This window comes from Erythranthe guttata, chromosome 9, assembly GCF_056151865.1.
Source record: "Erythranthe guttata isolate IM_541 chromosome 9, IM_541, whole genome shotgun sequence".
Taxonomy (NCBI): domain Eukaryota; kingdom Viridiplantae; phylum Streptophyta; class Magnoliopsida; order Lamiales; family Phrymaceae; genus Erythranthe; species Erythranthe guttata.
The window spans coordinates 14,217,314-14,233,607 of NC_142541.1; the positions used below are offsets into that span (position 1 = coordinate 14,217,314).

Consider the following 16,294-nt stretch of genomic DNA (forward strand, 5'->3'; position numbering starts at 1 on the left):
TTTTATTGGATAATACACGTTTTATTAGACACCGATATTTAAAATTAGCCTTACACGTTAATTTCAATCAATAAAAAAAAATTATAATTTCTCTAATTTAATAGATAAAGCATTTTAAAAATTTAATACAATGTCCAAAATGTAAATAGGCTATGATGACAAACATCACATAACCAAAGCAAAAATCCATTGAAATCACAAATTTCACATGTCAGAATAATAATGTTTAAATATAACTCGGGTCGTTTCTCAATATCTGATAAATATGTTCAAGGTCGCTGAATCTCCTCTGTATTTTCTTGAACCGTTTCCTCGCCACCATCATCACCTTCTTTCTTGCGTCAAAATCTTTCGTAGCTGCTCTGACAGTGAATTTTCTCACATCGTCGATCTCTTCTAGAACCTTCTTCAGCCAAGAAACGTCCAGCTGCCCGATCGCTGCCACCTCAGCAAGAATCGCCATATTGCTCAGTTCAGAAAGGACATAGTTGAAGTCGTCACGTATGAGCTTTATAACAACATCGCATACTATCTCGACCAGATTAGCGTTGGAGGATGGATATATACTAAGCAATGAGTTTGCAGCAAAATTTCCATACTTGGCGAAAATAAACCAAAGTATAGGCGCTAAGCTAGCCTTCACTCGGTACCCAAAGACTTCTTCAATATTATCCGGAGCGTAATTACTTGATCGCCCAGGAAGTAGTCTCTGTTTTATCGTGTTCGGTGATTTGCTCCAGGCCTGACTGTTACATATCAGGAGTTTTTCAAAATAGGTCAACCAAGAGCATCTAGCATCAAAAATAGGAATAATTAAAAAGGAATAAACGGATGTTTTGATACCGAATAGCATACTTACAGTATCGAAGGAGTGTTAAAAAAGTGCCGAGCGAGCCCATGAACCTGTTAAGTACTTCAAGTAAGGTACTGGAATAAACTCGTAAGACTACAAATTTTGAAATAGATAATGATGCAGAAAGAAACTCACCAGATACGACCTTGATTTTCTATTATATACCATATCCGGTACTTTCTCACTTACACTTAGTACCCTTCCAATGGCAATCTGTAGAAGAAAAGAATATTTTTTTCTCGCATAATGCATAAATTGGAGCATATCTTCTCCTAATTAAAAAAAAATTGAAAAAACAAAAAGAAACTCACCATGTGTTTCTTCTCAAACGAACGTTCTCCAGTATTTCGAAACCTACATGTTAGAAACATAGTTTAGAATTCATCATCAGATTCAGTAGTTCTTTATAGGAAACGTAACACATCTGGAGTTATAAATAAAATGCATCATCCGATTCTGATCGTTGAAGTGACCTAACAATTTGAAATTTTTTGTACCATTTACGAGAAGACGACATAATCTGAAACGCTATTAATTACATTAAAAAAAACTTGCATTAAAGAAGAAAACTAAGAGGAACGGTGAGTTTGCTGGTGATAACTGGATTTTCTTTACGACGTTTAAGAGAAGGAACTAGATTTATTACTATTCTCTAATTTTTTCTATCGTAGATGGCAATAATTGTTCAATATAGCTCCAATCTGAAAATTATACATAAAGAAAGAAAAAAAATCCGTGCTCTTTCAACTTGAACAACTACACCTGTTTTTTGTTTTCTTTCAAATATAAAAATGTTCAGTAAGTACCGAGTGGCAGTAACTTACGCATTAGCTGAAGGATAAGAACCCCGAATAGTATTCCCTTGCTCCTGTATATACTGTTCGCATACAAAACTTCCAAGTTATGGCATATTGTGAAAATAGAGGAAAAACAACAGTCAGGTGCACGATACTCACTCCAATGGATAAATTTTCATAATCAACCAATTCCCAGATTTCGTCTGAAAGGTCTAATAAATCTCTGCCACCAGCTTCATAGTCAACCTAATGATAATTCAAGAAATTCGAGTGCCAACAAAAAGGTGAAGCCGTCACATATCATGCTTTACATAATAACGCACTAACATTTTTGCAAGTTCAAAACAACTTATGTTGATTGATGAAAATTAGAGATGACGAGCTTATGAATTTCTAAAGACGAAATTTATCATGCAAAAATGGTAATTATACTCTTGGGAAAAAAAAGAGAGCATTTTTTTACCTGGTGCTTCGATAGCAAGCGGTTAAAAGAAGTGATTGTTCCTGCGAAGTGTCTAGAAAGCAAAAAAGAATCACAGAGTTAGATTTTTCTTAAGAATTACAAGATTAACAAACTTAAGAAGTTGACCAAATCCAATAGAAAGCTCTACTTTGAACTAATCTATGTACAAAAATCACCTCAAGTGAGAGCAACACTAAATACTTTTCCAGGCAATAAATGTAAGCATTTTAATCACGAAAGCATTTTATCTACAACATAAGGACATTTTAATCACGAAATCTCCTACAGCAAAAAATCCATTAAAATTTGCAGTAATCATACAAGTTTAGAAGTACTCACATATAAAGCACGGGGGTAAAAATATTTACCCTGCAGCCAATCAGCTCCTCACCGTAATTTCTCAAGCAGGGACGAATTTCAGCAGCCTGAAAATAAGTAAAAATAAAAGTAATTAGTCCAAGGCAAAAAGAAAGCCATAGATTTTTTTTCTTCTCTTTTTTCTTTTTAAGGAAAGCCATAGATTTGTTTTAAATCAATTGCATTAAACAGATTTAAACCAAGGAAGAGAAAAGATAATGGGACAATGACAAATTGACAAGGTATATCTTAAGATTCAATTTTCGCAAGACCAGTAAAAAAAAATCATGTAGTGAAAGTGAAGATTGTGAAAAGTTTAATAAAAAGAACCCAAACAAGTTCAGCCAACAACAAAACCTCCAAAGAAACTTAAGATCATTTTCAATATCGGAGACGTCATTTTTAAATCGAGTCCTAAAATTCCTTAGAGTATAACCAGCTGTAATATGAAATGTCCAGAAGAAGAAATACTGCCAGAACTGTAAGCAACTGCGAAGCATAAAAGCGATGTTTTTTGCTCCTTTTCGTGAAAAATGAAGTAAAGCTAATAATTTCATTCATTCAATAATTTCAGTTTTGATTATTTAAAAGAAGCCTTCTTTCTTTCAGTACATAGGCCACTAACTCCTCCGTTAAAAAACAGTTAAACCATCGAGAAACAATATCAGACATACATTCCGATTCATCATAAAACAATCAATAATCGAAGAGGATTTGTCATTCATAAAACAATCAATAATCAATAATCAAACAATTTAAAAATAGTTGGCATAAAAACCCAAAAACTAATCAATTTTGACCGTCTAAGGCTAAACATAAATTATGAGGCCAGATTCCAATATTTGCAAGAACTCATTATAGGAAGATGGGTTTTAAGAAGAGATCTCCATACCTGAACGAGATTTTTCTTCAACTCCTCTCCCTCTAAAAAAACCAAACTCGACGAACTCGAAGAAACCATTTCTCTTTCTTCCCAAAAGCACAACACAAAGAAAAACCCTAGCAAACGCAAAGAAGATGTAAATTTTTGAAAACCTATTTCCAAGAATGCCGTGAAAAAATAAATGAGTAGTTGTTTAAATAGGCACACACAATTGACAGAGGGGACTAACGCCATATTACAGTTATTAGGTTATGGTTTTCAATAGTGGAATACAGCTGGGGCACCCCCCCCCCCACCCCACCCACCCCACCCCCTCGAAACACGGCATTTGAATTTGCGAAAATGGTCCAAATTTGGTAGGCAAAATCCAAGAAATCATGGTAGTATAGTAAATACCTGTGGAAAGATTTTAAATTTGCTTTTCTTTTTTTTCCATCTTCATTATTGACTAATACATATTCTTATATATTTTTCAAATTTTCAATTTTATATCTCTTTCACAATTCAGCATGCGGAATGATAAACTTCTTACCTTATCTACTTTACTCTAGCTTGAGTTTAGCATTTGTTTCCCGTGGCCTTTGCATAGAATGCTTATGGTAATATTAACCCATTTAGTTCCGGAGATCTTCAATTTCTCACAAAGCCTTTGACCTGATTCTAATAGGACTTTAAGATCCAATTTTGTGCTGGATTACATGAAATTTATATGATGATGCTGTCTTAAATGGATATCTACTAAATAGCAACACCTGATATACCAACTTAATTTCCCATTAACAAGGTTTTTCATTTCAACAACTGCGAAAGATATTGTGAACTTAAAAACTATTTGTGCATAAAAAAAATAAAAAATAAATAAAAAAAAAAAAACCTTAAAATATTTGCAAGGGGGGTCTATACCTGAAGAAAGATGAGGAGCCGCATATTATCAGTCGACTTCTTAAGCATGAAAAATCTCCTTCAATGCAAAAAAACCAAAAAGAATCATTGAACAATTAGTTTAGGCCAGCAAGAGTAAACATGGATATTCCTCAATATAAATGCTAGATTTAGTAATTTTAGTTAATGGATTTGGGATTTGTATTCTATAAATTATGAGTGATGTTCCTAGTACATGAACCAATAGTATATGATAGAGTAACTATATTCAGATGCGAATCAAATAATCAATATTACCCTGTTTTGTACAGCATTGGTGGCGTAAATACTATAAAGAGGCAATAGAGTGGAAGATTCGCTTCATCCGTGATTAACATTTCATTCACATATTTCAGATTAATTCCAATTTTTCCTTACATGGAAAATATCATACCCTATTTCTTTATATGGTGCAATCACGAACGAGAGAAGATATGCCCCATCTTATGCTAATATGCAGAAGGAAAAAAAAATGCTGTTGAGACTGGATTTACATGGTGTATAATTGTGAAATATACTTTTATTCTTTCAATAGTTGCAACAATATGAACGGCATAATGTAATCGATAGGATAAACAATGAATTACCTTAAAACAGACCCAAGCATGTAACTTGATATCTCAATGAAATTTTCCTTGCGACATCTTCTTTCCCGACCAACTTTTTCACGCCGATAAGCTACTATTTAAGACGGGTGCCCATAGAAAATCAACAGATTACTCTGAAGGATAAAGTTCATCGAATCAAATAGAAGATATGTTTGGACACCGAGTGAAGGCTAGCTTAGCACCTATACTTTGGTTTATTTTCGCCAAGTATGGAAATTTTGCTGCAAACTCCTTGCTCAGTATATTTCCAGACTCCACCGCAAAACTGCTCGAGATAGTATGCGATGTTGTTATAAAGCTCATACGAGACAACCTTGACTACGTCCTTTCTGAATTGAGCAATATGATGATTCTTGCTGACGTGGCAGCAATTGGGCAGCTGGACGTTTCTTGGCTGAAGAAGGTTCTAGAAGAGATTGATGATGTAAGAAACTTCATTGCCAGAGCAGCTACAAAAGACTTTGACGCAAGAAAGAAGGTGATGATGGTGGCGAAGAAACGTTTCAAGAAAATAAAGAGGAGCTTCAGTGACCTTGAAGATACCTATCGCATATTGAGAGAAATTGTAATCAGAAGTCGTGAGTTGTGCGACCTCCTTCGCAGTAAAACAGTGACAGGCATTTCATATATGTAGCCACATAAAGAAAGAAAATGAAAAATGAACTGTACGGTATTTTGGTAGGAATGGACAACGAAAAAAATAAATAAAGCTACGCTTTCGTTATTATTAGTGTTTAAATCAGCATGTAGTGTCGGGGATTGACCAAAACAGCAAATTGATGACAAAAGAAAAGAAATAATACTATGTGCTGGCTCGGCTGATCAACATTGTATACCTTCATCAAATATGATTAGATTATTTCTTCTTTGTTTAATGCTCTTTAAGATGAGTATCTAACTTAGATGATTTAATAGAACAAGTTCGTAGACTACCCAGCCAATGTTCGATGCTCATTCGAATCTTGGCAAAGAGCACAAAAGCAAAGAATACTATTTGTTCCCGAGTATGCTCGTTCGTTTTAAGATAAATGTGAAGAACCCACACCAAAAAGCTAGAAAAGTTTCTATTGTTCAAAATTGATTAATTAATGAACGAGCATTGGTAGATTTATCATTTAAAATCGCAACTATATTCATCTTAGCAGGTATATCCGATGTACTAACTTAGCCTGTATCAATTATTTAACAAAACAAGAACAAATCATTAATAAAAACTCTAATTTTTATCAACTCGTTAGAATTTTCTTCAACTTAAAAGAATCACTAGAAAAGCACTCCCTTGAAACAAAAACTACAAATAAGTAGAAATTGTATAAAGGAACTCCCATACGAGAGCAGAACGAGACAATCTAATACAGTCAGATTAGATTACTCTAGAAAACAGAAAAAAATTGCAGGGGAAACCCCAAATCTTAGCATTTTAGTTATACGTTACAAATTTTAGAAAATTCAACAGTTGAAAAATTCAATAAATGCTGTGAAGTTAATACCAAGAACAGCATATCTAGGTGTCTGGTTCTTTTTAATTTAAGTTTGCTTGTTCGTGTGCGCCAATGTGAAAGAACATTAAAAAAAATATATCATTTTGGAATTTTGTTCGAGTTCGTTTCTGTTATTCCTTGACTATGTTCTTCTAATTCTGGGACTGTTTGTATTCACGATCAAATTTATTTATTCTAATGCTAGATTACCCTGGTTTGTTTTCCTTCTTCTCCATTTTCCGCACATCAAATTTTACATTTATGGCCAAGTATATCATTTAACTTTTTTTTGTTTCCAACAATCGACAATGCTGATCACTACAGATGTAAAATTGGAAATCAGAACTTATCGAGATTCGATAATTTATCATAAAATTTGAAGAACAAAATAAAAATTAATCTTTAGAGCTGTTCTTAATATCGGCTCCTTATTTCACTAATCGAATTTAAATCTACGGTTGATTTCCATTGATTATAGAATCACAAATATAAATGCAACAATCCAACATCACAATTAAAGCAAATCGCAAATTATTAACCCAATCCAGAAGAAAAAAAAAATTGAATTAAATAAAGGAAAGAAACTTCAAGCCCATAAACTGCTTGATTTTTTATACATAGGCTTATGAAATCTATACCTTCGTGTATTGATCTAGGTCGGCGGTGGTGGTAGTGCTGGATTCAGGAGCTAACGCCGCCGTGGAAGAAAGTACTCAGGCGAGAAGCGGCAGCTGGCAGTTCAGTGGTGGAAATTTAAATGGCCGAGAAAGGGATTACTAACGTTGATCGAAATTTGGGGGTTCGGAGAGGGGCCGGACCGCCGGAGAATGGGTTTCCCCTCTCCTCTCCGATCCCCATCGCCGGAGCGGCGGAGCCCCCCTCCCTATAACGTCTTTTTCCAATAAATTATTTTTCCCACTTTACTTTCGTCATTTAATAATAATAAATAATCAACGATCCGATTGTTCGGTAATATGAATGGACATTAATTTAAATTAGATTTGGTTGAATTAGTTCTCAATGGACTAATTATAGTTAATAAATGAATGGATTTAGATATGATTTTGTAAATATATTTCCAATTTAAGAATAATCATATCTTAATTTATTAAATTTTAGGAATTCTTTTTAATTTGCAATATTATATGGTCTTTTTCCTTTTGACTACCTATAGGCTGCTAGATATTAGATTTATTATTGAAATAAATCCATATCGTAAGTCTTATTTTTCTTTAAGTTTATTATACAGTATATGATAAAAATACTCTTAATCAAATTAAGCTTAATGTTTCAAAATCTCTCTACCAGATTGATCCGCTCCCAAGACACGTCGATCGGATGGTTCCTTCGCAGCTGCAATGAATGTGGAAGCCTGAGGCTTTCGAACATAACAGAGCTGCTAAGAAATGGAAAACCAGATTGTCGCCGGAGTTAGTAGTCCAACGATCAAGAGGTCGATTAGTGTATACATTTTGGGAATAAATGGACTCGTTTTTGTAATATAAGAAAAACTTACCTCCCATGGGTGGGAGCATGCTCCCTTTATAACATACTTATTCGGACCACATAAACTCTTGAAAATTGAGAAGATCATATAATTGTCGTCGTTTCCGTCGTCCTCCTTACCAACTCTATGCATCCTCTGGACAGTTCGTGTAATCATTCTTAGTTAATCAAACGTAGCCAATCATGTGTCCCCATAATAAGTAGGTTTTTTGTACGTTTCAATAGATATTTTCCCCTTTTTTGATTGTCGACGATCTTTCGGCCGTTAAATGCTGGTGCCAGCGTATTTAATGCATCGATGTGCAAGACGCGCTTGCCGAGGTCATCATTGCGTCTCTACGTACCAGAGCCATTAATGTGCTAAGTGGAGTCAACGCGACGCCATTCCGAGCACCACATATCCATTCGGCTATCGGCGGAGTGCTTTCTTCGCTAGGTCATTGTGACAAGAAAAGACCATTTGCATGGGTTGTTCTTTAAATCGCGCCTCGTGGTGGGCCTTATTGGGCTAGATCTCCCAGTAAGTAGGATTCGCCCCTTGGGCCATCTTCTTGTCTGTATCACAAATCAAACACAACATAAAAATCTCTCTAACAAATTAAATTCCTTCAAATCTCTATCCTCTCAGTTTTAACAAAAGAAATAAAATTAATGGGAGGTGATATTCGCGGTAGCAAAATTACGAATGCGGGTTTAAAAAATCCACTATCTACCTATCTTTCTCTCTCTACAATTTTATTTTTAATAGCTTTTATATTAGAAACCGTTCCAAAACCCATGTTATTGTAGCGATTTGCAAAGAAAAATGCGTGCATTGAATGTGGATCGAGATACGGAATCCAATGAAGTAAAATTTGTTCGTTTTTCTTGTATAAATCACGAAAAAGTTTGAGCGCGCAACACGGCTTTCCGCGCCCAGTTTGAGCGCGCGCGATTTAATCAAAAAAATTATATATTTGTGTTGTTACAAACCAACACTTATTTAAGGGGCATGCTAAATCCCACACTAAAATTTACTAAATCCCACACATAAATTAAAAAAAATCTCTCTTTACTTATATTCCCTCTAACTTTTTTCTATGATGATTTTTTCCAAGTCACTCAAAATTCGTTAATCTTTCACGTGAGTAATCATAAAAAGTGAGTTTAGGTTTATTTAATATTTTTCAATTTCATTATGCCTTTTTAATTATTTAAATTCATATCAATTTGATTTTTTTTTCCTCAAATTCCAACTTTATTTTACTTTGAACACATGAAGATTTTTCTCAAATTCGAACTTGGAATGATATAGATGTTTCTAGTGTGTTTGTGAAAAAGTTAGGGAAAAAGAAGAAGGGTGGGCAAGGAGAAAATGATATTTTAGAGAAAGAAAAATTTTCAATTGTGTGTTATTATATTTGGTAAAATTGGTGTGGGATTTAGCATATCAGCTTATTTAATTATATATATGCATTTCACTATAAATTTCAAATATATACGCTGCTGCGAAGACTCGAACACAGCTCTATTGTGTATTAAACGAGACGCCTGACCAACTAGGCCAGAGCGAGTTTATTAACTAATACTCATTTAAATATAATACATCATTTTGTTTATACTGGGCCAAAAAAAAATTGAACCGGACGACCGGTCCAGAACCGGCGTCTGGCCCGAACGCTCGAAGCAATTTTCCACGCCCAAAATGGGCGTGTGAAAGCAGTTTCCACGCCTGGTTTAGGCGTGGAAACTGCTTTCGCACTCCCATTTTGGGCGTGGAAAATTCGAAAACCCAACACTTAAAACAACCCAAAATCGAGATTTTTTTGGGGATTTTCACATAATTAACCACAAATTCAATATATATAACTAGTTTAGATGATTAATTACCTTTCAAATTGACGAGATTTTCGGATTTGGAATGATTTGGGAGAGAGGTTGAGGTTTTTTGTGAATTTTGGGGCTTTTGGGGTTTGGATGGATTTGGGAGTTTTTAGAGAAAGAAAGAGAAAACTATTGTGAACGACATTCGTAATTTTGTTGCCGTGTAAATCATTTCAGAAAATTAATTCGTAAAACCCTTTATTGGATGAATAGTTACTATTTATTTGTATTTTCTCATATCACAACTTAAAAAAATGATTATTTTGCGGTCACAAAATTGCTATTCGCGGTTTCTAACAAAAACCCCCAAAACTTTTAAAAATATCAAAAAACCCCCCAAAACTGCAAATAGCAAAAAAAAAAAAGAAAAAAAAATTCGAAAATTCGAAATCAAGCTTGAAGAAGGGTTGGGCTTCGATTTTTTGACGTAATTTCGACTCTTTTATGTGTAATATGCATTGGGTAGGTCGATTACGGAACCAATTTCATGTTAAAAAGCCCTACAAATCGATTTGTAGGGCTTTTTTTTCGCAAAAAAATGGTCGAACGCCCAAGATAGGCGCCCAAGGCGTGTACGAACGCCCGTTCCGGGCGTTCGTACACGCCTTGGGCGCCCATCTTGGGCGTTCGACAATTTAAAAAAAAAAAAAAAAAAAAAGAAATTTTGCACTGGACGCCCAACTCGGGCGCCCAAATGCAGCTTGCACGCCCAACTTGGGCGTGCACTGCATTAATGGGCGCCCAAGTTGGGCTTTTAGGCGTTTTGGGGGGGTTTTTGGATTTTTTTGGAAAGTTTTGGGTTTTAGTGAAATAAAATGTTTTTTTGGGGGGTTTTGTCAAAAACCGCAAATAGCAATTTTCAAACCGCAAAAAACAATTCCCAGAAAAGAAAATGCTAATAAAAAAACTAATTTTGGAATGCTAACAAAATACAAAGTAGTACCAAGCAAAGCTTATAATCAATTTCGAGAAACATTAAACTAAGGTTACTGGGGAGTGAAAATATTTTTTTAATGCAAAACGAAAAATTATGAATTTACTATTTCATATATAAACAACCGCGTGGACACACAACGTCATCCAATAAGAAACTTCCACGTCATCAAGTCTCCGCGTGGAAGAAGTATAATTTCCAGGTGCAGTGTCGCGCACGCGCGGTGTGAGAACGGAGGAAAACCAAACGGCACACACAACATTTCTCATAGTTCGATTAAAAGAAAAAACCCAATTTTGCTAACATAAGCCGGCCCCCTTTTTCCTCTCATCGGAGCTCCGGCGCCGCTTAGAAGCTTCAATCGTGGCTCCTACCGCTTCGCAGCATCCACAGAGCAACCTCACCCGTAGAAAATCAACACCGGCGTCCGCCTCCTCCCCCACCCCCGCACCGGGTCCGACCCGAATAGTGTACAGGCACTCCGTCGGCCACTCGTCGGATTTCGATTCGGAAGTGCCGTTTTGGCAGAAGACTTGGTTCGTAGTGCTGTTGCTGGTAATGGCCGTGTCCTTTTTCGCGCTGGCAATTTTCCTGCTGCTAACACTCGACTCCGATTATGCGGCGGCGCCTGTCGCCGCCGCGTCGGAAGGCGTTCAGGCAAGTGATCGATCGCCCAATTGATACTTCATTTACGCAGTGTGTTGTGAGATAGGTCATATTTGATAGGTTTGATTATTCGACTGGGCGATTTTAGTATTGCAAAATGTGGTATTTCAGTTGTTTGATTTTGAGGAGTTAGAACTCGAATTTTAAGGAAATTCACTCTTGAATTTCATTTTTGCAGTGGATTTTTTGAACATTTGTGATTGCATAAATATAGAGGTGATGTTATTTGATAAATTTGGGGTAATAACCTAATTATCCACCTTTTATATGCTCCTTAACTTGATTAAAAAATTGTTTTAGGGTTTCAGCAGCAATAGATAATCGAGGAAGTTAATAATAACGACAATTAACGAGGTGACGAAGCTAATTAGGCTACTTTGCACATATATATATATATATATATATATATATATATATATATATATATATATATATATATATATATATATATATATATATATATATATATATATATATATATATATATATATATATATATATATACATGTGTATTCGGCTTTACTGAGTCGAGTCATATCTTGATTGGCTAGAGCAATATGTAGGTATAGTTTTTGTAGTGCTCTGTTTCAGTTATTCATATTATCGTGTATTTTTCAAATATTTTGTAGATAACATATGGATCTGTAATTAAGCTGATGCACGAGAGGACAAAATATCGGCTGCACTCGCATGATGTTCCTTATGGCTCAGGCAGTGGCCAGCAGTCTGTTACTGGTTTCCCAAATGTTGATGATGCTAATAGCTATTGGGTATGTTATGCTACTCCACTTCGATTTCGTTTCTTTCTTTTTTTTCCATTACAAGTGTCAGTTAGGTAGAGTGTCTGAAACTGGAGTTGCCCCGATTTTGCAGATTGTCAGATCTACAAAGGATTCTTTGGCAAAGCAAGGTGACACGATAAAAGGTGGAACCGTTATTAGGTTGCAACATATGAGGACTAGGAAGTGGTTGCACAGCCACTTGCACGCATCTCCCATATCTAGCAATTTGGAGGTTAGTATTTCGTTTTTATTTCAAACAATCCTCGTCGCTTGCGTGAAATTTTTAATTACGCTATGTGTGTGCATCGTTTATTTTCTTTGTAGTTTTCTATTGGATATTTGAACTCAACGAGTTCGATTCTTGTCCAATTATGGATTTTGTGGTGTTCATGTGTTTTCCATATGAATCTATCTGACTATGATTACCGAACAAAATCGAGATGACCCGTGATGCTCAAGTGGTGTCTTTCATTGTCAATCTAAATCTGTTTTGTCGTAATGTGTTTTCTATTCCGACAGTCGACCAAAACGGAACAGTTTTTTACTCTTGTATTAATCGTAGTCAATGTGTGTTGTAAGCATTTATTCTCATTAGTTCGGGTGCATGTATTCGGCATTGTTATTAACAATCTTGTTAAAATCTTATACCGACCCGCTTCGACATTGCTATAGCATGTTATGAACTTATCTAACCGTATTGTAATTTAATTTCATTGCCTTAAATAGCTTATAAACACGAAAAATGAAACATACAGGTGAGTTGCTTCGGCAGTGATGGAGAGTCCGACACTGGGGATTACTGGAGGTGAGACCTTCTGTTACAGAACCTTCCTGAACTTTTTTTCAATGGAACTTTCATTTCATTTCATAAATTCTTGTTTGTGTGTGCTTCAGACTTGAAATCGAGGGAAATGGAAAGACTTGGAGACAAGATCAAAGGGTGAGGCTTCATCATGTAGATACTGGTGGATACCTTCACAGCCACGACAAGAAATATACACGTATAGCTGGGGGTCAACAAGAGGTAAGAAATAAACAACCTTAAATTATTATTATTACACGGTCATAATGCTTTTCAGTACAAGGCTCAGACATTTTTTTTAATTACTGTGGCGTTACAATTCTTGCAGGTTTGCGGTGTTAGGGAAAAACGAGCTGATAATGTTTGGTTGGCAGCAGAGGGTGTGTATCTTCCGACAGCTGAAGGTAAAAAGTGAAGCTGCGTAATCTACGATGTACCATAATCACAACTAAATCGTAGTACATATGTTTACTTCTATCGTTTACTGTTTTTTTTTCACCTTCTTCCAACCGCTGATGTGTAATATAGATGTTCGTGTCACCGAGTGCTGAAGCGTTGAAATAGTTTCAACAATATTATCGTGTTATTCTCGTACCAGAATTCTGTTGTTAGTATTAATTTAGAAACTTCGATCAAGTTATCACATCGGAGTTCACCAATAGTTTGAACTTTTGTTGAAATTCATCTTAGACTTAGTTAACGAAATATTTTAGTTAGGGTAAAAAATAAACACTAGAAAAAACACGAACACAAAATATCAAATTCGTCGTTAATTTAATATACCAACAAACAGGCACTTAAATCAGATAATCCAACGACTGAATGGTCCATCAACAAGATCAAAAATTTCGCATGGAAAATTTAGAAAAAGCATAATAAATAAAAGGGACTTTCTATTGCCTAGAACATCTTGGATAGCTTCATTGCAATGCTCTAATCCCCCTCAGTGAGACTTGACGTACTCTTGCACGATGTGGAGACCTTCACTTTCCTCACCAAAATCCTACACGATAAGTTCGACTTTTTTGATTAAATATAAATTACAAACAAATAAATAAAAATTTGATAAAAATGGTTTAGGGATTCGAAATATTACCGTCAAGACAAGGCAAGAGGCTCCGACAACCTTCCTGGCCTTCCCCTCGGAATCAATCTTGCACAACTGCAGAGGCAAAAAACTCAACACTACAAATCAAATACCATCTCAATGTTTCGTACTACACAAAAACGACAACTGGCTCAAGAACTTCCGTCATCACCGTATGTTGTCAAGTTTGTAAATTCAACTAGATACACCATCAACTATAAATCAAATTGATACAAAGTCTAAATAAGAGTCCCAATATCACCCCTTTTGTCAAGTGTGAATCCGACTAGATTTTTTTATAAATTCTACATCAAATTATTGCCAAATTCATTCCAATTATCTCGTCTAACTATCATCATAGAACAAAAATTGAATATATAAAGCACCAAACAAAAAATAAACAAACTCAGCAAAAAGCACTTACACCAGCCCATTCACCAAGAGTCTTGGCACTCGGAACAGTGATTAGGTTGCAATTGTGGTCAGCGCACAGAGCCTTAACCAATTTAACGTAATCGGGCTGGTTGCAGTCCTCAGCCAACACACAGAGCTGAGCTGAATGCTTCTCGATAGCCTTTGCACATGCGTGGAGGCCCTTAACAAGACCACCATGAGCCAAAGACTTCTTCAACACAAGCTGCAAAGCTGTCATAATATCCATTGGCTCGCCCAGAATTGGGGCGGGAGCTGGGGTCTCAACTACAACAGGCTCTTCTCTGCAAATTCAATTGATCGATCTTTTAGTATAAAACCATCTACAAATATCTAATTGATTTAGTCAACCTAAATCTTTGTAGTATCTGATATAAATTACACTACCATTTAACGTATCAACGAGTGATTTAGCTACAAATAAATCATAAATCATCATGTACATATAGCCCTCATTTCAGATCATTAAGTCGTAAAATATAGTACCTACTATACATACAGGGATGAAAGCCCATGAAAGTTAAAACAAAAATCTATTCAATTTATCCAAACTTCACCTATATATTATGTCATATGAATTTCGTTACAATTCGGCTTACAAGTTCATGATTTATCTATAAATAAATTGCCCATGTATAATCAAAACAATAAATTGGCACAGCACTCATTTAAGATCATGAAACTGGAATGAATTACAAATTATACATAAACATAGGACACACAGCGACAGTTCGAACAAAAAATATTACCCAGACATCTTGCGTTCGGATTAACGAGGTTCTTCGATTGAAATCTGCCATAAAACAAATGACATAAAGCAAATCAGTTCGTCTGGAAACATAATTAAAGCAGCAAATTTTCAGAATTAATAGTGCAGCATTCAAATAATAAATACCAAAAGAATATTCTTTTAACAGAGTAAAATCATGAACCGATATCAGGAAAATGCTGGTAAATAATTCCACAGTAGATGAACAAAACTTATGAAATGCTATTAAAAATCAGATTAAAAATAAATAAATAAATTCTAAAACCACATATTCAACATAACAAATCCCAAGATCAAAATGAAAAATTCATCGATTATGTTCATACAAACACTGCATTCCGATATAAATTCAGTTACTACAGAAACGATTTAACCAAAAAAAAAAATTGATGCGGAAAAAGCATATAATCAAATTACAACAGAAAGAGGAAGAAGAAGAACCTTTGATTTACAGAGTGGAGAGAGGTGGAGAAGCAAATCTGGAGTGCAGCAACTGTAAATGAGGCGCTGAAAATGGATTCGGCGTTTGTATATAAAGGCAAGAAGAAGAAGAAAACCCTAAAACCCTAGCCCTAGCATAACCATTTTTACTGGACTTTTATAAATATGGATCCAGCTCCACGTGTTTCGGGTTTTGAATAAAATGGCCCGGCCCACTATTCTCCATCAAGCTTTTATTACCAATTAATTATTATTTGTTCTTTTTCTCAAAAAAAAAATAAAAAAATAAAAAAATAATTAATACAAAATACTAATAATAATAATAATAAATGTTTGAAAATTTGGATTTTGGCCTGTACGCTGTCCCAGGTGATCAAGTATTAGAGGCGGGGTCGAATTTTAATGGCAAAAATCGATTTTCGAATTTTGTTTTTTTTATCCAAATGAACAATTGGGATTTTAATAAAATAAAAAATAGTTTATGCTTTATTTTAATTATTGCCTCTAAATGAACTAATGATATATGCTTTGGATGTTCAAGCATTTGTTTTAGTGTAAAAGTTGTATTTGCTAAGGATTTTCATTGTATTGTTACCTTATTATTATAGAACCATGTTTAAATATCTTTATATATATTTTTTGAATATTG

At 35.0% G+C, this 16,294-nt stretch overlaps 3 protein-coding genes across 7 annotated transcripts; 1 reads left to right on the forward strand and 2 right to left on the reverse strand.

Moving 5' to 3' along the window:
• Window positions 1–71: 71 nt before the first annotated feature.
• Window positions 72–7,325, reverse strand: LOC105975935 (uncharacterized). Of its 5 annotated transcripts, none has more exons than XM_088823010.1 (13): window positions 7,002–7,325; window positions 4,862–5,425; window positions 4,257–4,314; window positions 3,886–4,007; window positions 3,363–3,469; window positions 2,453–2,538; window positions 2,114–2,165; window positions 1,810–1,896; window positions 1,678–1,730; window positions 1,165–1,207; window positions 989–1,066; window positions 860–903; window positions 72–746 (listed from the first exon to the last, which is right to left on the reverse strand). In XM_088823010.1, the coding sequence occupies exons 5-13, from the start codon at window positions 3,429–3,431 to the stop codon at window positions 227–229; spliced, it is 1,032 nt and encodes a 343-aa protein (XP_088679136.1). In that variant the 5' UTR covers window positions 3,432–3,469; window positions 3,886–4,007; window positions 4,257–4,314; window positions 4,862–5,425; window positions 7,002–7,325; the 3' UTR covers window positions 72–226. The 5 variants fall into 5 exon arrangements, with proteins under 5 accessions (XP_088679136.1, XP_088679137.1, XP_088679135.1 ...); XM_088823011.1 differs by having other exon boundaries at window positions 3,886–4,013; XM_088823009.1 differs by lacking the exon at window positions 3,886–4,007 and having other exon boundaries at window positions 7,002–7,324.
• Window positions 7,326–10,814: 3,489 nt separating this feature from the next.
• On the forward strand, window positions 10,815–13,489 carry LOC105975786 (stromal cell-derived factor 2-like protein). The gene is made up of 6 exons (XM_013001016.2): window positions 10,815–11,323; window positions 11,962–12,102; window positions 12,206–12,346; window positions 12,870–12,919; window positions 13,009–13,138; window positions 13,245–13,489. Exons 1-6 carry the CDS (start codon window positions 11,225–11,227, stop codon window positions 13,329–13,331), a joined length of 648 nt encoding a protein of 215 aa, XP_012856470.1. The 5' UTR covers window positions 10,815–11,224; the 3' UTR covers window positions 13,332–13,489.
• Window positions 13,490–13,668: 179 nt separating this feature from the next.
• Window positions 13,669–15,812, reverse strand: LOC105975787 (small ribosomal subunit protein eS12). Its single transcript, XM_013001017.2, has 5 exons — window positions 15,646–15,812; window positions 15,185–15,228; window positions 14,428–14,719; window positions 14,013–14,078; window positions 13,669–13,919 (listed from the first exon to the last, which is right to left on the reverse strand). Exons 2-5 carry the CDS (start codon window positions 15,190–15,192, stop codon window positions 13,860–13,862), a joined length of 426 nt encoding a protein of 141 aa, XP_012856471.1. The 5' UTR covers window positions 15,193–15,228; window positions 15,646–15,812; the 3' UTR covers window positions 13,669–13,859.
• Window positions 15,813–16,294: the final 482 nt, after the last annotated feature.